Raw genomic sequence first — 21,695 nt, 5'->3', positions numbered from 1 at the left:
GTTAAGTGAGTCTTGCCCCATTTTACAACCTTTCTTGCCACTGTTGTTAAGTGAATGACTGCTGTTGATAACTTAGTAACACGATTGTTAAACGAATCTGGCTTCCTCAATGAATTTGTCAGAAGGTCTCAAAAGGGGATCACATGACTCTGGAACATTGCAACCATCATAAGTACATGCCAGTTTCCAAGCCTCTGAATTCTGATCACATGATCATGGAGATGCTACAAAGGTCGTAACTTTGAAGAATGGTCATAAGTCACTTTTTTCAGTGCCGTCGTCACTTTGAACGGGCACTAAAAGAACTGTTGTAAGTCAAGGACTAAATGTATAGAATTTATTTATTTATTTATTTATTTTTCAGATTTATATACCGCCCTATCTCCCTAGGGACTCAGGGCGGTTCACAGGCAATTAAAAGCAAACATATAAATACAATTTAAAATAACACATAAAAAACTTATTCAATAGCCCAAATTATTAAAACAATATAAATACTAAAAACCCCATTAAAACCAATAAGTTTAAAAAACTAACCCAGCCCCGCGCAAATAAATAGGTGTGTTTTGAGCTCGCGACGAAAGGTTCGGAGGTCCGGAAGTTGACGAAGTCCTGGAGGGAGTTCGTTCCAGAGGGTGGGAGCCCCCACAGAGAAGGCCCTTCCCCTGGGTGTCGCCAGACGGCACTGCCTAGCCGACGGCACCCTGAGGAGTCCCTCTCTGTGAGAGCGGATGGGTCGGTGAGAGGTATTCGGTAGCAGCAGGCGGTCCCGTAAGTAACCCGGCCCTATGCCATGGAGCGCTTTGAAGATAGTTACCAAAACCTTGAAACGCACCCGGAAGGCCACAGGTAGCCAGTGCAGTCTGCGCAGGATAGGTGTCACTCGGGAGCCACGAGGGGCTCCCTCTATCACCCGCGCAGCCGCATTCTGGACTAACTGGAGCCTCCGGATGCCCCTCAAGGGAAGCCCCATGTAGAGAGCATTGCAGTAATCCAGAAAGAAGAGAAAGGGACAGAAGAAAGTTTTGTGCTTTTCATAGGAACAGAAATTCAACAGGTGAGGCTTTCTCTATTACTGGTAATCCTCGACTTACGACCACAATCGGGGCCAGAATTTTCATTGCTAAAGCAAGGCAGTTACTAAGCGAGGCGAGTCTGATTTTATGAGCTGTTTTTTTTGCCCATGGTTGTTAAATCACTGCCGTTGTTAAGTGAATCATGCGGTCGTTAAGCAAATCTGTGACGTTGCTTGTCGGAAGCCGGCTGGGAAGGTCACAAAGGGTGATCACGTGACCCTGGGACGCAAAAACTGTCATAAGTACATGCCAGTTGCCAAGCGTTCAAATTTTGACCACAGGACTGTGCGGCTGCTGCGATGGTCGTAAGTGTGAGGATCCGTTATAGGTTATTTTTTTTCAGTGCTGTTCGAACGGTTGATAAATGAATCAATGGTTGTAAGTCAAGGACTGTAACAGTACAACCCTGTGGAAAGTGAAACTCGTGTCGGCTGAATTTCTGCCTTCAAGACAGAAGCTAAAAGTGTTTTTTTTAATTGGGAAGGGGGCAATCTTAATTCAAAGAACAATTAGAATTATTAATTTCACTATTAAAATTAACCACAGCTGGAAAGGAAGTAACTTCTATGCTATTTAGTCCTTTTTTTTTTTTTTCAGCTCAAGCTGGCAGGCAGACAGTATCTACGGTCCAATTTAACACGCAACGCAGTTCTGAGAATGGTTAAAAATCAGCAACTTTGCCCATCCTACCCTATAAGGTGGTTGTTGATGTGGGGGAAAAAAAACTAGGGAGAAAAGGTGAGATAGAAAATACACAAGATAAAACAGATACATGTATTTTTATTTGTTTCATTTTTACATTTTTACATTTTCTTCCCGAATTCGCTTCTACTTTTTTAGAATTTTATTACTGGGTTTTTAAATTTTAAATGGTTTTATGGTTTTAAATGTATTTTAAATTGGGGCCAATTTGAATAAGTTTTTTAATTATTGTTTTATTTGTATTGTATTCATTCATTGTTGTTTTTACCTGGCTGTGAGTCCTTCGGGAGAATCAATGGTTGTAAGTCAAGGACTGTAACAGTACAACCCTGTGGAAAATGAAACTCGTGTCGGCTGAATTTCTGCCTTCAAGACAGAAGTTAAAAGTGTTTTTTTAATTGGGAAGGGGGCAATTGTTGGGGATTTGTTGTTTTTACCTGGCCCTGAGTCCTTCGGGAGAAGGGAGGTATAAAAATTAAATAATTATTATTATTATTATTATTATTATTATTATTATTATTATCATCATCATCATCATCATCATCATCATCATTTGGGTGATCCTTCTGCATTTTATCTCTACAATCACAACAGACCTCAGAGAGAAAGTTAACTTAAACTGGACCGGTCTCTCTCTCTCTTTCTCTCTCTCAACCCAACACACCTCACAGGGTTGTTGTTATGGGGGAAAGTAGGAGGATGAGGGAACATTGTGTGTGTGTGTGTGTGTGTGTGTTTGTGTGTTCACCACCTTGAGTTATTTATAAAAATGATAAAGGCGAGACATGAATACATAAAATAAATAAAACCTGGATCTTCTTCGGTCTACCCAAATCTTAACTATATCAAAGTGCCTCTCTTAAAAAAAAATGGATCCCTTTCTCTCCAAACCCCAAACTGGCTCTTTTCTCAAAAACATCTTCTACCTCCTCTCTCCCCTTCCCAATTGAGGTTCGTTCCTGTCTGACTCCTTTCCTATCTGGGATGACCACTGTTCCCAGCGGACAGGATCAAAACAGGAAAAAACACAAATCTTAAAATTTGGTAGTTTTTTTCCACGACACATAGCATCTTGTATCCAGTCCTGTGCTCCAATGTGTGTGTGTGTGTGTGTGTGTGTGTGTATAGGTCTTTGGTTATTCGGGTTTTCTCCCGCGTAAAATTGGAAGTGTCTTGGCGACGTTTCAACGAAGTCTCATTTGTCGAAATGTCGCCAAGACACTTCCAATTTTACGCGGGAGAAAACCCGAATAACCAAAGACCTACATATAACACCCGCAAAAACCTCAGAAAATATATATATTTTCTCCTAGAAGCACGAAGCTGTAAACACCTAGCCTGAAGATGACGAATGGGATTTCGTCGAAACATCGCCAAGACATTCCAATTTTACGCGGGAGAAAACCCAAATAACCAAAGACAGACAGACAGACAGACAGATTTGTTTTCGTAGGTTTTCACGGGTATATGTATGCAGGTTTTGGTATGTTCGGGTCTTTTCCCGTGTAAGATTGAAAGTATTTAGGCAACGTTTCGATGAGATCTCACCCATCATCTTCAGGCTTTGGCTTTATTCACATTTGCTCACATAAGAACAAAGCCAAAGCCTGAAGATGATGAGTGAGATCTCATCGAAACGTTGCCTAAATACTTCCAATCTTACACGGGAAAAGACCCGAACATACCAAAACCTGCATATATGTATATATATATACACACACATATGTATTCCACCCGAATCTCTGTGCATGGCATTGTCAGGGTCAGGGTCTTCAGACCCCTCCCAATTTCTTGGGTGCTGAGAACTTGTGTTAAAAACGCCCAACGCTCAGCACAAACAGCTGGCACATCTGTTTCCTGTTCACCGCCAACCGGAATGCAGCTCCCGAACGCCAGGCAAGGATCTCCGAGTGAGGCTCAGATTCCAGATTCCCCCACCAGTTCAGAGGACCACCCATCCCATTATCCATGCCAGCAACATTTGTACCTGCCTCGTCCCTTTCTCCTGCTCCTAGCTCTGGGGGGCACCTCACCTGTGTTGCCCTAGGTGCATAGTTGATTTTGCAAAGAGAAGCAACTGGTGGTTTTTAACAAAATCCAAAAAAGGGGGGGATTTGAGGGGGTGGGTAGGTGGGTGGGAGATCCCTTGCCTCCGTAAGCGAGAAAGCTGGGAAGCGGGATTTTTTTTTCCCCTGCTGCAGCGGTAGCAGCAGGGCAGTGGGCTTGTGAGTGCCGCAGTGTTTTCGCCAGCCCAAGGTGGTCTTTCTCGCAGTGCAAGGACACCGAGGGGAAGGCAGGAGGGCATCGGAGAATTGAGGAGGGGGCGAGAGGGGGGGGAAACAGCCAGGGAGGGAAGCGAAACTCCCATGAGTTTGGAGGTATTTGGAAACCTGGAAGGAATGGTTTTGCAGGGGATCAAAAATGAGGATAGTTTTATTTGGCCAAGTGTTGATTAGACCGCACAAGGAATTCGTCGCAGCAGCTCTCCTATGTACGCGCAAAACGACAAATTTAAAATTTAGCATCGCCGTCGTAATACCAAAGAGAGTGGGGTAGGGAAGAAGATGATAAGAAGGAAAATGGTATTATTCCTACTATTATTAATAATAATAATAATCATCCTGTTACCATAGAAGTTATCATATATAATAAATAGATCATAAGAAATGGTAATAACATTCAGAAGAGGTAAGGCGCCTTCGGGTATACATGAGACCCCAGGAACACCTATGGGTACCAGAGAACGAAGGCAGCAAACATCCAGAGATTGGAAGGGTGAGGAAGAGGATAATAATCCCCAAACATCTGGAGCATCCCTTGAACACCATCGGCATTGACCGAATCCCCTATCAGTCAATTACAGGCAGCAGCTTGATTTGGAGCAGCTGACATCCTGCAAATCATAATATTATTAAACCCCACCTGGTTCACTCAGGTCTTTGAGAAAGACTCGATGGGGGGGGGGGGGGGAACAGATGCCAAATCCTGGGGTTAACATCTGGCTGGCTGCGCTGCCACCCACCATCATCATAACAGCAGCCTTGAAGAGGCTGTGGATTCCCCACCTCCAACCCCAAGTTTTCTACCAAGAGGGTCTTGTCCATGCATCCAAGAAGCCGATGGAGCCAGGAGGCAGAAAAGCCCTTAACAGAAAGCAGAAAAACAAGAATCGGAAGGGACCTTGGAGGTCTTCTAGTCCAACCCGCTGATCAAACAGGAGAGCTTATACCAGACTGGACAAACAGCGATGGAGCACCTATTATTTCTGGAGAATAACTGCCAGGAAATCCCTCCTTATTTTGACTATGGATCTCCGAATACAGAATAACCGAATTGGAAGGGACCTTGAAGGTCCTCTAGTCCAACCCCCTGCCCAAGCAAGAGACCCTATTCCCGGACAAGCAGCTGTCCAGTCTTCTTCTTTCAAAACCACCAGTGGTTGATTGGCGAACCCACAATTGCTGGAGAATAAGCCGTTCCGGCAAGTTCTCACGGCCAGCAAACCTTTCCTTCATTTTGGAGCATTCTCAAGAATATAGAATCGCAGAGTTGGAAGGGACCTAGGGAGGTCCTCTAGTCCAACCCCCTGCTCCAGCAGGAGATCTGTATACCAATAACCGGACAAACGCCTGTCTAGTCTTTCCTCGGGGAAAACCTCCATGGACAAAACCACCCATCGTTCTTGCCCAGATTCACACGGGCTCTCACACTCGCGGGCACAACAAGGCACGTGTCTACACACATACACACACACAGTCCTTCCCGACCCAGCCTGTAAATCCGGCCCCAGCGCAAATCCCTCGGAATTCCTCTTGCATTCGCCCCGACGGGTCCTTCCTTCCTTCCTTCTTTCCTTCCTTAATTCCTTAATTCCTTCCTTCCTTCCCAGGCTTGGGCGCCCGCGGGCACCCCGTCCCACCTCCGACGCCGCTGGCGGCTTTCCCACGCGCGACCCCTTTGGATCCCCAACTCACTGCAGTCGTCGGATTCGTAGCCGTCGGCCGCCTCCTCTTCCTCCTCCGGGCGGGCCAGCGGCGGCGGTGGATGATGGGTCGGGGGGTCCTGATCCTGCTGCTGCTGCTGCTGGGCTTTGCCGGCTGGGCTGAGGGTCTGGCCGGTGCCGTAAGCGCCGAAGAGTTGGTCCAGGTCTTCATCGTCGTCCCGAGGCGGAGGCGTCCCGGACGGGCTGGGCGGACCGGCCGAGGTAGAAGCGCGGCGTTGCAGGCTCTGGCTCCGGCTGAGCAAAGCGGCGGCGGGGAGGCCGCGGGGGAAACGCGGGAAGTAGTCGGAGATCTGCTTGATGGGGCGGATGGGACCTGGGCAGACGTCGATGGCCATGTGCTCCTGGATGCTGATGGGCGGCTTGTCGCCTTTGCGGTGGCTCATGCAGGTGGCGCCCGGGGAAGGAGGCGGCTGCGGGGGCTGCTGCGGGAGCCGCTGGTGCTGCTGGTGCTGTTGATGCTGCTGCCGCCGCCGTTGCTGCCGCCAGGAGAGGCCGTCGCCAGCCCGGCCCTGCCGCGCCGAGCGCCCCGGCCACGCTGCTGGCTGCTGGAGGAGGGCGGAGGGAGGGACGGGAGGCGAGCAGCGGCGGCGGCGGCGGACGGCGGACGGCAACGGGTGGGCGGTGGAGGGTGATGTCACCGGCTCTGCCCAGCCCTGCCCAGGCGAGGCCAGCAAAAGGGCCGGGGCGAAGGGGCGACCGAGGACGGGGCTCGCTTTGAAGGCTCTTCCAAAGCAGCCCCGCTGAGCCGCTACGGAGGGGAGGGAGAACGGGGCCGGCTAGGCTCCGGGAAGGCAAAACGGGAGGTGTTTCCACCGGGATAGACTGCTGGGATCCACCGGGATAGACTGCTGCTGGAGCTGGAGGCTCGAAGGAAGCACCGCTCCCGCCTCTCCACCCCCACACATTCCCCCTGCCCAGGTCCCTCGACAGTAATCAAGGGAGGTAGATCGGCCCAGCCTCGGGGAAGCGTCCCCCATCCTCCCTCTGCAGCTTTTGGGATAGACTGCTGCTGGAGCTGGAGGCTCGAAGGGCTGCTCGCCGCTCTGGCCCTCCACCATTGCCTTGCTAGAGACGGGAGGGAGATCGGCCCGGCCAGCGCAGCTTCGGGAAAGGCGTGGGAGGGGGGGCTCCTCCATCCGCCGAGCTTCTCTGGTAGACTGCTGCTGGAGCTGGAAGCTCTAGGCGGCTGAACTGCAGGTGGGGGGTGAAGAAAAGACCGGGTGGGAACCTCTCCAGCCCTCCGTCCCGCTAAGAGAGGGCCGGCCAGACCAGCCACTGAGATGCCCCTCGGGAAGGTATCAACGGGCTTTTTCTGCATACTTTGTACGCAGCTCCATCCGGGGTAGACTGTTGCTGGTGCTAGAGGCTCGGAGGAAGGGACAGGGGGAAGGCGGCTCGCCCAGCGCAGCTTCGGGGGAACCCACCTCCCGCGGGAAGGCAAGCGAGCTTTCTTTCATCTCTAGCTTTCGGGATAGACTGCTGCTGGAGCTGGAGGCTCGAAGGAAGCGCCCTCCTCGCTTCTCTAGCCGCCCACCGCACCCGACCCGCAGCGCTCCTGTCTCCGCTAGGATGAAGCTGGAGGCTCGTAGCGGCAGGAAGAAGGGCGTTGGGGCAGACAAAGAGTGCTTTTCTCGGAGTGCAAAGCGGAGCTGGAAGTTTCTTTTATATATATAAATTGTAATAAATATATAAATTTTATTTTATAAACAAACAAACATTTAATACCTCAGCCCTTCCTTCCGTGTGACATCTCGGGTGTCGTCTTCAGGGCTCCATCTTTTTGTTGTTTCTTCTTTCTTCATTTCAATTTTCATCTATTACGATTTTTTCACAAGTACAATATTCTAATTATACCATTTTCTTACATAACTATCAGTTGCTTATCTATATCTTTTTTCTAACCGATGGTAAAATTGATCCCATATCTTAAAATATTCTGAATCCTTTCTTTCTTTGATCATTTCTGCAGAATCTAAAAATTTTTTTATTAACTTCTCCTTCCAGGGGTATTTTCTCTGTTTTCCAGTTTTGTGCAAAAACAATTCGTGCTGCTGTTACTACATGTATAAACAAATAAATATTTTCTTTACTGGTTTTCTCTGGGAGGATATCCAATAGGAACAGCTCCGGTTTTAAATCAATGTGTTGTTGGGTCATTTCTTCGAACCATACCTTTATTTTATTCCAATAATTTTTAGGAGGTGGAGGTTTCTGTGGGTTGTTTGCTGGGGAGGGGGGAGACAATGGGGGAGGGGGTGTATGATGGAAGGAATCCTAATGGTGGAATCCTTCAATGGTGAAAAAAGTGAGGTTCTACATTTAGGCAAGAAAAACAAAATGCCCAGGTACAGTATAGGTGGTACTTTGCTCAATAGTAGTACCTGTGAGAGGGATCTTGGAGTCCTAGTGGATAACCATTTAGATATGAGCCAGCCGTGTGCAGCAGCTGCTAAAAAAGCCAACACAGTTCTGGGCTGCGTAAACAGATAGAATCAAGATCACGTGAAATATTAATACCACTTTATAATGCCTTGGTAAGGCCACACTTGGAATATTGCATCCAGTTTTGGTCGCCACGATGTAAAAAAGATGTTGAGACTCTAGAAAGAGTGCAGAGAAGAGCAACAAAGATGATTAGGGGATTGGAGGCTAAGACACATGAAGAACGGTTGCAGGAACTCAGTATGCCTAGTTTAATGAAAAAGAAGGACTAGGAGAGACATGATAGCAGTGCTCCAATATCTCAGGGGCTGCCCCAAAGAAGAGGGAGTCAAGCTATTCTCCAAAGTACCTGAAGGCAGGACAAGAAGCAATGGGTGGAAACTAATCAAGGAGAGAAGCTACTTAGAACTAAGGAGAAATTTCCTGACAGTTAGAACAATTAACCAGTGGAACAACTTGCCTCCAGAGGTTGTGAATGATCCAATACTGGAAGTTTTTAAGATGATGTTGGATAACCATTTGTCTGAAGTGGTGTAGGGTTTCCTGCCTGAGCAGGGGGTTGGACTAGAAGACCTTCAAGGTCCCTTCCAACTCTATTCTATTCTATTCTGTTCCTGTTTTGTTTCTATTCTATTCCATTTTCCATTCCATTAATTATTCTATTCTAATCTAATATATTCTATTCTAATTGGGGGCAGTCTGGATAAGGGAGGGGGTGGGAAGCAAGCTTCGGTTCCTCCTCCTCCCACCACTTCTGGGTGTGTAGATAAAACACACACCTAAGGCCACATATATAGAGATACGCACACACACAAATTATTCACACACATTGTGGTTTAGGAAACCTCCCCCACCTCCTCCTAGAAGAATGAAATATTTTGAGGAATATTAAAAGGCAGAATATTCTATTTCTCCAAAGGGAGAAATGGAGAAAGATGCTCTTCAAAAACAAGGAAGGAAGACTCAAGTCTGTCTTAATAGTCCCTCCCCCGCCCAGCAGATATTTTGTGCCCATTAAGAAAGATTGAGCTAGCCTATTCACAAAACAAAAGAACTTCACCTTGAACTGTTCTGGGGATTGTGCAATGAAGGGGCTTTTGTGTCTTTTGCTATTTCGATGATGGTTCTGGGTTAATCCTATTATATCCTAAAGGGTCATGTCCTATTCTTAGAATTTGGGTGGAGAATGTAAATTTTAATCCTGTCCTTGGAGGTGAAGGTCTTCAGAAGGTTGCAAAAGAGGATCTCCTGACCCATCATAAATGTTTCCTGATTGCTTATTTGTTCCCTATGACTATCATTAAGTGTTGTATCTTAGAATTCTTGATGACTGTACCTTTTCTTTTATGTACACTGAGAGCATATGCACCAAGACAAATTCCTTGTGTGTCCAATCACACTTGGGCAATAAAAAACTCTACTCTATTCTATTCTATTCTATTCTATTCTATTCTATTCTATTCTATTCTATTCTATTCTATACGTATCTTTTCTTTTATGTACAATGAGAGCATATGCACCAAGACAAATTCCTTGTGTGTCCAATCACACTTGGGCAATAAAAAACTCTACTCTATTCTATTCTATTCTATTCTATTCTATTCTATTCTATTCTATTCTATTCTATTCTATTCTATTCTATTCTATACGTATCTTTTCTTTTATGTACAATGAGAGCATATGCACCAAGACAAATTCCTTGTGTGTCCAATCACACTTGGCCAATAAAAAATTCTATTCTATTCTATTCTATTCTATTCTATTCTATTCTATTCTATTCTATTCTATTCTATTCTATTCTATTCTGAACGGATCTTTTCTTTTATGTACACTGAGAGAATATGCACCAAGACAAATTCCTTGTGTGTCCAATCACACTTGGCCAATAAAAATTCTATTCTATTCTATTCTATTCTATTCTATTCTATTCTATTCTATTCTATTCTATTCTGAACGTATCTTTTCTTTTATGTACACTGAGAGCATATGCACCAAGACAAATTCCTTGTGTGTCCAATCACACTTGGGCAATAAAAAATTCTATTCTATTCTATTCTATTCTATTCTATTCTATTCTATTCTATTCTATTCTATTCTATTCTATTCTGAATGTATCTTTTCTTTTATGTACACTGAGAGCATATGCACCAAGACAAATTCCTTGTGTGTCCAATCACACTTGGCTAATAAAAAATTCTATTCTATTCTATTCATAAATACGAATCTGTTGCCAAACATCCAAATTTTGTTCACGTGATTGGGCTCGTGCCATGGTATGAAAAATGGTCGTAAGTGGGTTTTTTTTCAGGGCCATTGTCACTAAACGAACTACTGTAACTCAAGGACTACCCGTAATGGACAGGCACCGGAAAAAAAGAAAAAAAGGATTGATGGAAAATTGTTTCCAGTAATCACAGCCGAGATTATTCAGTGCACAAAGGTGGAAAAATTTAAATGCCCACCTGGGAGGCGGATGTTTGTGTGTGTTAAGATGCCAGGATTTGCAGAGCTGGCAAAATTAACTTGTTTGATTGGAGAAAAAAAACAACGGGCACCTTTGGCTCTGACGGGGAAACGGTTACGGGCTTTTTGCTGAAAAGGAGGAGAAATGAGCGTGTGATTGATGGCTTTGGCGATTAGAAAGGTTGAAATATGGAAAGCAGAGAGATAAACTCCGGCATTAGAGAAGGGATAAAAGTAAAAATGCATTTATAACTGCGGTTATTAAAAAAAAAAAAAGTCGGAAGCTGTTTTGTTTATTATCTTTCTTTTCTCTTCTTCCTTTTTTCAAAATTTACTTCCTGTTAGTCCTCGACTTGCGGCCACCATTGGGCCGCCCAACGTTTCCGTGGCTAAGCGAGACACTTATTAAGGGAGTTTGGCCCCATTTTTACGGCCTTTCTCGCCACAGTTGCTAAGTTACTAACACCGTTGTTAAGTGAAACTGGCTTCCCCATGGACTTTGCTTGTCCGATGGTCACAAAAGGGGATCACGTGACACACACACCCCCCGGGGATGCTGCGGCCGTCATAAATAAGAGTCAATAAGGGCCTCTGGTGGCTCAGACTGGTAAGACAGTCTGTTATTAACAGCAGCTGCTTGCAATTACTGCAGGTTCACGTCCCACCAGGCCCAAGGTTGACTCAGCCTTCCATCCTTTATAAGGTAGGTAAAATGAGGACCCAGATTGTTGGGGGCAATAAGTTGACTTTGTATATAATATACAAATGGATGAAGACTATTGCTTGACATAGTGTAAGCCGCCCTGAGTCTTCAGAGAAGGGCGGGATATAAATGCAATTTTTTTTTAAAAATGCCCAATTTTGGTCACGTGACTGTGGGGATGACACAAAAGTCATTAAGTATGAAAAATGGTCCTATGTCACTTTTGTCAGTGCGGTTGTAACTTCGAACGGTCACTAAACGAACTGTTGTAAGTCAGGGACTATCAGTACTGTTGGGGAATTCTGAGAGCTGAAGGCGGTCATACATTTAGAGATCATCAGATGGTTTATGGAACAGATCAACTATCTCTGGTCAAAATGGAGTCAAGATTTTCTCTTAAGCGATGTCAAACATTCCTGGGCATAAGAGAGACAAAAAAATGCCAAAGTTATACAGGTAGTCCTCAAATTACAACAGCTTGTTTAGTGGCCGTTCTGTTGTGACCCAGGTCCAAGTAGGTAGTCATAAACTCAGTCCGTGGAAAAACAAACTTCATTCGAACAGCTGGGAATTACTTCATTCCCAGCGTTGTTCAACTCAAAGTAAAACAAATGCCTCCCAACACAAATTCCTCCGTTATCTCACAAACCTTGGTCCAATTAGGCAAACTGCCAAAGGCCCTTCCTGGAAAATGTCCAGAAGCCACAAAAACAAAGACATACACGAAGAAGAAGACGCAGCTACAACGTTGTTTTCCGGCAAAGCTCAAATGCCGTTGCTGGTCTGTTTTAAACCTTATGGGAGGGACCAATCATCTCCTGGCATTACTCCTGAGTCGTCCTCTCTGCTTGAGCTGCTCTTGCCTTCTGGCAGCTCTTCTCATGCGTGCATTAGGAACAGGCTCCTCCTGTTCCTCTGCCTCACTACTATCAGTCTCTGGAGGCTCTGGAGTCCGGACCTCACTCCCCGATAGCCCTGGCCCCACCTCAGTCTCATTGCTGTCCGACTCCGTTACCAGCTCCGTAGGCTGCTGACAGACCACAACACGTTGTAACACTTTGGTTACAAGGGCACTGAGAAAAGCGACTTATATCCATTTATCACACGACAGTTGCAACATTGGTTACATGATCAAAATTCAGAGGCTCGGCAACTGGCATGTACTTACGGCAGTTTTCATGTCCCGGGGGGTCACGTGACTTTTGCAACCTTGTGAAGTGAAGGGGGAAGCCCAGCCATATTACTAACTTAACAACCGCAGGAATTCATTTAACAACAATGGCAAGGTAGGTGTCGTGTCCCACCCCCCCACTCCGACGAACGAGTCAAGGAAGTCCGTGGCGAACTTGGCAACGAAGCCTCTGCAGCTTGCTCCGGGCATGGGGCCAGGGCTGGGGGCTGGAGGCATAACAGGCCGTTCATCTTCATTATCAGACTTGGAGTCTGATAAAAGGCCCGGTTAGAGACGGGAGGGGCCCAGCTGAGGAGAGGAGGGAGGACGAGTCATAACAGTAGGTTTGTAAAATGGAGTAAAATGTACTTTAGAACCGTCTCGCTTACCAACAGAAATATTGGGTCAATTATGTCGCCAGTCGTACTACAGTCCCCATGCTGAGTTTCAGATACCGGAAGAAAATATTCAGCTTTAAAGATGGGAAGAAGTGTCAAGATCTGGGTTTTGTCAGCTTCTCATCTTTGTGTAAGTGTGAAAATTTGGTATTTTTTTTCCCTCAGCTTCTCCGTTCAGCAAATCTGTCAAGTTTGTTGTTTGATGAACCTGTGGGTTCTTTCATTTAAAAGAAAAGTTTGCAATTCACACGTAGGTGCATTTTCGTGTTCATTTCTCCAAAACGTAAGTCTCTTTGTTGTCGATGCGTCTGCGATTTTTAAAATCTGGGAATACTTTAATTATTTGCACATTCTTTCCATGGACGTCCATGAGTTTTCATTACAAGTCTTTTCGCCAAGATGCATTTTTGTGTTGTCAACACTGCAAAAGCGAGAGAACTGTGAACGCGGAATGATAACTCGGTTCTATTTATGTGCTGGTTTGAAAATGTGGGATTTGGGCTGATGCTGCATTCAAATGCAAACTAATTTTTTTTTTGTCTGATTGCTATTCTGCGTTTGTTTTCTAAACCGTTCCTGCCTCTGTGTTTTCTTTGGGTTATACAGAATAGAATAGAATTTTTTATTGGCCAAGTGTGATTGGACACACAAGGAATTTGTCTTGGTGCATGTGCTCTCAGTGTACATAAAAGAAAAGATACTGTCAAGAATCATAAGGTACAACATCCCAACTCATCTATCATCACATAATACACAACCTGATACACAACCTACAACTCAACCTAGACAACAAATTAATACAACACAACCTAAACAACAAATAACTACTAACCAACTAATCATGGAGAAAGGACAAAAATAAATAATGCAATATTATTTGTACTTGAAAACACTAACGAACCAGATATCAATAAGATTCACAACATCATTGGAAATTATAACTCATCAACCATCTTCCCAAATGAAATAATTGTTGTCTCCAGAGATGGACCAGAATATAAATGTGATTAATAAATAAAAATAAAAACAGCGATGGGTCAACAGCACCAAGATTTTGCCGAGTCACATGCATAAATGAGGCCAGTAAACGTAAATTCATTTATACCATAAACTCAATTGCTAAAACCAACCCTGCCTACAGTAAACTTAGATCACGTCCTGACCTATCCTTTCTACAACGAATACGTTCTCGTGAACTTCGCACAGAACTTAAAAGAAGACAAGACAATGGTGAATCCAACTTATACATCGACTACCGTGCTGATTGCATAAAAAATAAAACCTACAATCAAAAAATCACCTCCAAACTCCCTATCACCCATAACAATTAACCAGCCATCCCAATATTCAATCAAGTACCCATCACCCTACCACCCATTCAACCAACCATCTTACCAGCCATCCAACCAGCCATCCAAACAGCCATCTAAACAGCCATACAAACAGCCACCCAACAAACAACCACCCATCCAAACAACCAAACTACCATCCAACCATCTATACAACCATCTGTTGTACACAACCCCCAATCTACTAACATCCAAAACTAGGTATGCACGCCCCTTACCTCTTCAACACCAATCACTTCAGAACTCAAATACAAATTGATAAATGCAAGAAGCATTGTCAACAAATTACCTGAATTTATCCTCTTGTTAAACAGTGGCACATTTGATATCATTTTTGTTTGTGAAACATGGCTGAACTCATCCCTTCCTGACTCCATTATCTCAAACAAAGAATATCAAGTCTATCGATCAGATCGTGAAAACCGAAGAGGTGGTGGAGTGGCTATCTTTTACAAAAAGTCACTGAATCTAAAAAATATCCAAGTAGCACATAAACTTTCTCTTCCTGAAACTATTGTATGCGACCTATCCCTTGACACTACTCTTCGATTCTTACTATGCTACAGAGCCCCTGACTATGACATTACCCATGCAAATATGCTAACCTCAATGCTAACATGGGCTACCTCTTGCCCATATCCTCTCATCTTCCTGGGTGACCTAAATCTACCTCTCATTAACTGGATAACTAATGAATGTTCAACTGACCCAATCCATACTACACTATACAACGCTGTTACAAACCTAGGTCTTGAACAACTTGTAACTAACAATACAAGACTCAACAACTGCCTTGATCTCATCTTCTGCAACAATTCAAACTCAATTTATGGACTACAAATTAAAGAACCTTTTTCCAACAGTGACCACTGCATGATTGATTTTCGTCTCAATATACGTCCATACTTAAATCGTCATAACAACAGTATTCCCAACTACAACTTCAAAAAAGCCAATTACGACCTTATAAACAACGATCTTTCATTTCTGGACTGGCAAAATCTGTTTGCAACCTGCATAACCGCTGAAGACCACTATAGAGTCTTCCTACTTGAAATCAATAGAGTCATTAAACTATATGTACCACAAATGACTACCATGATCAGGAAAACAAACTACCCATATCAATAAAAAGCTTCAATCAAAAAAAATCCTCTGGAAAAGAAACAAAAAGGCTATGTTACAAATTTCAAAAACCGCTACAGAAATATATGCAACCAAATAAAAACTGAATGCACAAATTACCACACCAAACAAGAAGAGAACCTTCTGCGCACAAATTCCAATCGTGCCTTTTATAATTTTGTTAACAATAAACTTAAAGACTCAAGATCCATCCCACCACTAAAAGATTCTAACAACAAAGAATGCAATGACGAAACAGTTAAAGCAAACCTCTTCAACATTTTCTTTGGCTCAGTTTTTGTTAACTCCGATAACACATATCCGACATTCCACAAACGTACCAGCAATGATTATGATGACTTAACTCATATAGATTTCACAGAAGATAACGTTGGAAAAGCTCTTCATAACCTAAAACCATCGCTATCTATTGGACCCAATGGACTATGTGCATACTTCTTAAAAAAACTTTCCATTAATATAGCAGAACCCCTAAGTATTATCTTTGATAAAGCTTTCACTACCAGTTCCCTTCCCAAACTTTGGTCACTAGCCACAGTCATCCCTATCTTCAAAAAAGGAGACCCCAGCTTAGTCGAAAATTACAGACCGATCTCTCTTTGCTGCGTCACCTGCAAAGTCATGGAATCTATCATCAACCAATCCATTACCTCACACTTAGAAACTAACAACCTACTCTCCAATAAACAATTTGGTTTCAGGAAAAAATTATCATGTAACTTACAACTTCTCCACTGTAAAAACATATGGACTACAAATCTTGATCAAGGCAAATCAATACATGCAATCTACATAGACTGCTGCAAAGCTTTTGACTCAGTAGTACACGATAAACTTCTCCTAAAACTAAAATCCTATGGCATCTCAGAACCCCTCCACAAATGGATATCTGCTTTTCTGTCTAACAGACAACAAGTGGTCAAAATTGGTAATGCTTTATCAAGTCCTGTTCCTGTCAAGAGTGGCGTTCCTCAAGGCAGCGTCCTTGGACCAACACTCTTTATACTATACATTTATGATCTTTGTGACCATATCTCAAGTAATTGTGTTCTCTTTGCTGACGATGTCAAACTATTTAACACCACAGACAATACTTCTATCATTCAAAACAACCTTGACCATCAACTGCTTGGTCTAAAAATTGGCAGCTCCAAATTTCAACCAGCAAATGCTCAGTCTTACATATAGGAAAAAAGAACCCAAACACTAAGTACATACTAGATGGACATTACCTTACAGATGACCCCCATCCCGTTAAAGACCTTGGAGTTTTCATGTCAAATGATCTAAGTGCCAAAGCCCACTGCAACTACATAGCAAAAAAAGCTCTAAGAGTTGTAAACCTAATCTTGCGTAGCTTCTTTTCCAAAAACACCACACTACTAACCAGAGCATATAAAACATTTGCTAGACCAATTCTAGAATACAGCTCACCTGTTTGGAACCCTCACCACATCTCTGACATCAATACAATTGAACGTGTCCAGAAATATTTTACAAGAAGAGTTCTCCATTCCTCTGAAAACAATAAAATACCTTATCCCACCAGACTTGAAATCCTAGGCTTAGAAAACTTGGAACTCCGTCGCCTTCGACAAGACCTAAGTTTAACTCACAGAATCATCTATTGTAATGTCCTTCCTGTCAAAGACTACTTCAGCTTTAATTGCAATAATACTAGAGCAACTAATAGATTTAAACTTAATGTCAACCGCTTTAATCTAGATTGCAGAAAATATGACTTCTGTAACAGAATCATCAGTGCTTGGAATACTTTACCTGACTCTGTGGTCTCTTCTCATAATCCTAAAAGCTTTAACCAAAAACTCTCTACTATTGACCTCACCTCATTCCTAAGAGGACCATAAGGGGCGTGCATAAGCGCACAAACGTGCCTACCGTTCTTGTCCTATTGTTTTTTCTTTTTTTCTTCCTATATATATATATGCTTATACCTCCTTATATTTACTCATATAAGTGTTTATATACTATATAATCTTTTTGTATGATACCTACATATATTGTTGTGACAAAATAAAATAAATAAATAAAATAAAATAAAAAGATACAAATAAGCAATCAAATCATATTAGGAAACAGTCAATATAAATCGTAAGGATACAAGCAACCCAGTTACAGTCATACAGTCATAAGTGGAAGGAGATGAGTGATGGGAATGATGAGAAGAGTAATAGTAGTGCAGATTTAGTAAATAGTTTGACAGTGTTGAGGGAATTATTTGTTTAGCAGAGTGATGGCCTTCGGGAAAAAACTGTCCTTGTGTCTAGTTGTTCTAGTGTGCAGTGCTCTATAGTGTCATTTTGAGGGTAGGAATTGAAACCATTTATGCCCAGGATGTGAGGGGCCTGTAGATATTTTCACAGCCCTCTTTTTGATTCGTGCAGTATACAGGTCCTCAATGGAAGGCAGGTTGGTAGCAATTATTTTTTCTGCAGTTCTAATTATCCTCTGAAGTTTGTGTCTGTCTTGTTGGGTTGCAGAACCAAACCAGACAGTTATAGAGGTGCAGATGGCAGACTCAATCATTCCTCTGTAGAATTTGTTAATCGAGGTTCAAATTAATCCTTCCCTTTGTGTATCTTTCTATTTATTTTTCTCTCTATTTATTCCTCTTTCTGACGAGGTAGGTTAGCAAGTTTTTTCCGTTGTGTTCTATAAAAAAAAACCCTCAATAAAATTATATCATTAACTACAAGAAAACAACCCAGCTCAGAGAGCACCAATGACCTCTCAGTCCTTCTATTTCCCTTTCTTTTTTTTTTACCTTCCTTTCATTTTTCTTTTTCTTTTTCTCTTTCTTTCTCCTTCTCTTTCTTCTCCTCCTCCTCCCCCCTTTTCATTCCACAAACTCCACTCCTTTCCAAACTTGATGACGTTACCTAGTTGGGTCATTTCTGAAGTGAGTTTTGCTTCATTTTACAACCCTTCTTGCCGCTGTTGTTAAGTGGAGGACTATCTCTAACGCGGGGAATGTTTTTTTTTAGAAAAAAAAGAAAGAGAAAATGAAGCAAGGCTTTAGAGAGAGTCTGCAGCTTCATTTTTGCAACTCAGAATGTAAAACTTGATTAAGCTGTGTACTGTGCAGGAAGACATGGATGGGGAGGTGCTGCGTTTCATCAGCCCTTATTAGATCAATTCCATCTAATTGCGATGCATCACTCAGCAGCAACTGTCACTCTGAGAGATTATTGGGAGTTGTCTTGCTTTTTGCACAAACACAAGGATAGGATAGGATAGGATAGGATAGGATAGGATAGGATAGGATAGGATAGGATAGGACAGGACAGGAATGAACGGAACAAAGGAAAGGGGAATGGAATGGAAATTTAGAATAGAATAGAATAGAATAGAATAGAATAGAATAGAATAGAATAGAATAGAATAGAATAGAATAGAATAGAATGAAAGAAATAATAGAAATGGAATGGAATGGAATGGAAGAATGAAGAATAGAATGGAATGGAATGGAATGGAATAGAATAGAATAGAATAGAATGGAATGGAATGGAATGGAATGGAATGGAATAGAATGGAATGGAATGGAATAGAACAGAATAGAATAGAATAGAATAGAATAGAATAGAATAGAATAGAATAGAATGGATAGGATAGGATAGGATAGGACAGGACAGGAATGAACGGAACAAAGGAAAGGAAAGGGGAATGGAATGGAATAGAATAGAATAGAATAGAATAGAATAGAATAGAATAGAATAGAATGAGAGAAATAATAGGAATGGAATGGAATGGAAGAATGAAGAATAGAATGGAATGGAATGGAATGGAAATTTAGAATAGAATAGAATAGAATAACAGAGTTGGAAAGGACCTTGGAGGTCTTCTAGTCCAGCCCCCTGCTCAAGAAGGAGACCCTATAGTATCATTCCGGAGAAGTGGCTGCCCAGTCTCTTCTTAAAAACCTCCAACAAAGTTTTGAGGCAAGTCGTTCCACCGATTGTCCTTACTTGTCAGGAAATTTCTCCTTAGATCCAGGTTGCTTCTCTCCTTGATGAGTTTCCATCCATTGCTGCCGGAAGGCCTGCTAGGCCAAAATCGGAGGTGGGGGGGGTGGTCATGCGCACGGGGGGGTGTCGCATGCACAGGGAGAATGGGGGGGTGTCATCCGCGCATGCGCACGGAGACAGGCATTGCATTATGGGTGCCGGCAAGTGTGTGTGTGCTGTTGCACGCGTGCTTGCTTTCGGCATACGACGAAAAAAAGGTTAGCCATCCCTGGTATAGGGGCTCCTGCTGGACTAAAAGACCTTCAAGGTCCCTTCCAGCGCTATGTTTCTATGTGGTGTGAGATGAGATAGCGACTGCTCCAGGGTCTCTGTGGCTCAGACTGGTAAGACAGTCTGTTATTAACACAGCTACCTGTAATTACTGCAGGTTCAAGTCCCACCAGGCCCAAGGTTGACTCAGCCTTCCATCCTTTATAAGGTAGGTAAAATGAGGACCCAGATTGTTGGGGGCAATAAGTTGACTTTGTATATAAATATACAAATAGGATGAAGACTATTGCTAACATAGTGTAAGCTGCCCTGAGTCTTCGGAGAAGGGCGGGATATAAATGCAAAATAAATAAATAAATAAATAAATAAATAAATTCTCAAAATAATACTGGTTGCAATATCACAGTGATGGCAAACCTTTTTTGGGCACCAAGTGGCCAAACCAGTACGCATGTCTGCGTGTGCGCCAGAGCCCCAGCAACTCGAAGACCAGCTAGCCAGTGTATATGCGCGCCGGCCACCTGGTTGTCTGTTTTTCACCGCATGCATGTGCGCTGGCCGCATGGCCTTCTCACACGCTGGAGCACCGGAAATCCGAAGATTAGGTGGCTGGCGCGCACATGCATACTGTTCTGTCCCCCCTCGCCTCCGTCCGAGCGATGGCTTAATTAGCCGGCACTATCAGCTCTTGGTATTGGGATGCGGTGGCTCAGGGGCTAGGACGTTGAGCTTGTCGATCAAAAGGTTGGCAGCTCAGCGGTTCGAATCCCTAGTGCTGCCGTGTCACGGGGTGAGCTCCCGTTACTTGTCCCAGCTTCTGCCAACCTAGCAGTTTCGAAAGCACGTAAAAATGCAAGTAGAAAAAATAGGGACCACCTTTGGTGGGAAGGTAACAGCGTTCCGTGCGTCTTTGGCGTTGAGTCATGCCGCCACATGACCATGGAGACGTCTTTGGACAGCGCTGGCTCTTCGGCTTTGAAATGGAGATGAGCACCGTCCCCTAGAGTCGGGAACGACTAGCACGTATGTGCGAGTGGAACCTTTACCTTTACCTATCAGCTCTTGGCAGCAAACTAGCAAGCGTCTGCCAAGTCTCTCTGTTATCTCCCTCGACGCTGATGAGTCACCCAGGAACAAATAGTACTTCAGCTCTTAATCAATCAGTTGATTTGCCTGCTATGAAGAGGCACAGCAGCTCTTGCTGCTTTTATATCCTGTGGGGTGTGACTCCATGACTCAGCACTTCCTAGGCCTGCCCCACCCCTGCTTCTGTTGTTCCTGCCTCTCCTGCCTACGAAACCTAGGGTCCAGCCAGGCCTGATTGCCATCAGCTGGATCTGGAGGCGTGGCCTGGGAGGGAAAGAGTCAGGGGACGGAGGCCTCGTTATCTCCTCCACCTGGCCTGCCTCTGGCTCCTGGAGCTGAGCCAGGGAAGCCGGTGCTTCCGAGGTAAGTCCTGACGGCCCTTGCCCCTCACTTTCCAAGTCACTTTCTGGCAGGGGGCCCGGCTCGGGGGGCGCAGACACAACATGTACCAACCGGCTGGTCTTTGGGTTTCCGGGGTTCCGGCACGTGTGAAGATCAGCTGGCTGGCTCGCATGCATGCGTTGGAAAACAGAAGAGCAGCTGGCAACGGCGTGCATGCCCAAAGAGAGGGTTCTGCGTGCTACTTCCGGCACGTGTGCCATCGGTTCGCCATCGCGGCGGGATCATGTAATCCAGCATCTTTCAAACTCGGCAACTTGAAGCGAGGCTGGGGAATTCTGGCAATATTTTACTTTTTTTATTTATATGATTTATATTTATTTTATGGGTAAGATAGAAAAGAAACTGAAAAGAAAGTATATAATGTTAGAAAATTGGAGTTGCTTGGTTACCAAACAAGGGAAATATTACACAACAAAGAAGAAAGAAAGAAGAGAGGAATAGAGCAGGGATCTCCAGCCTTGGCAACTTTAAGCCTGGAGGACTTCAACTCCCAGAATT

The 21,695-nt window shown here is 43.8% G+C and overlaps 1 protein-coding gene across 1 annotated transcript in view; it reads right to left on the bottom strand.

Moving 5' to 3' along the window:
- LOC131188537 (rabphilin-3A-like) overlaps positions 1 to 21,695 on the bottom strand; it is a 289,054-nt gene that overhangs the window by 208,044 nt on the left and 59,315 nt on the right. Inside the window, exons 9-10 of the mRNA XM_058163849.1 lie at positions 6,843 to 6,972; positions 5,753 to 6,504 (exon numbers count right to left, since the gene is read on the bottom strand). Of these exons, the coding sequence (XP_058019832.1) occupies positions 5,753 to 6,504; positions 6,843 to 6,972 (882 nt within the window). The remainder of the gene's footprint in view (positions 1 to 5,752; positions 6,505 to 6,842; positions 6,973 to 21,695) is intronic.

The sequence above is a fragment of the Ahaetulla prasina genome, chromosome 1 (genome assembly GCF_028640845.1).
Source record: "Ahaetulla prasina isolate Xishuangbanna chromosome 1, ASM2864084v1, whole genome shotgun sequence".
Lineage (NCBI taxonomy): Eukaryota > Metazoa > Chordata > Lepidosauria > Squamata > Colubridae > Ahaetulla > Ahaetulla prasina.
The sequence above is the reverse complement of the archived record's forward strand: the minus strand, read 5'-3'. Positions and strand labels throughout refer to the sequence as shown.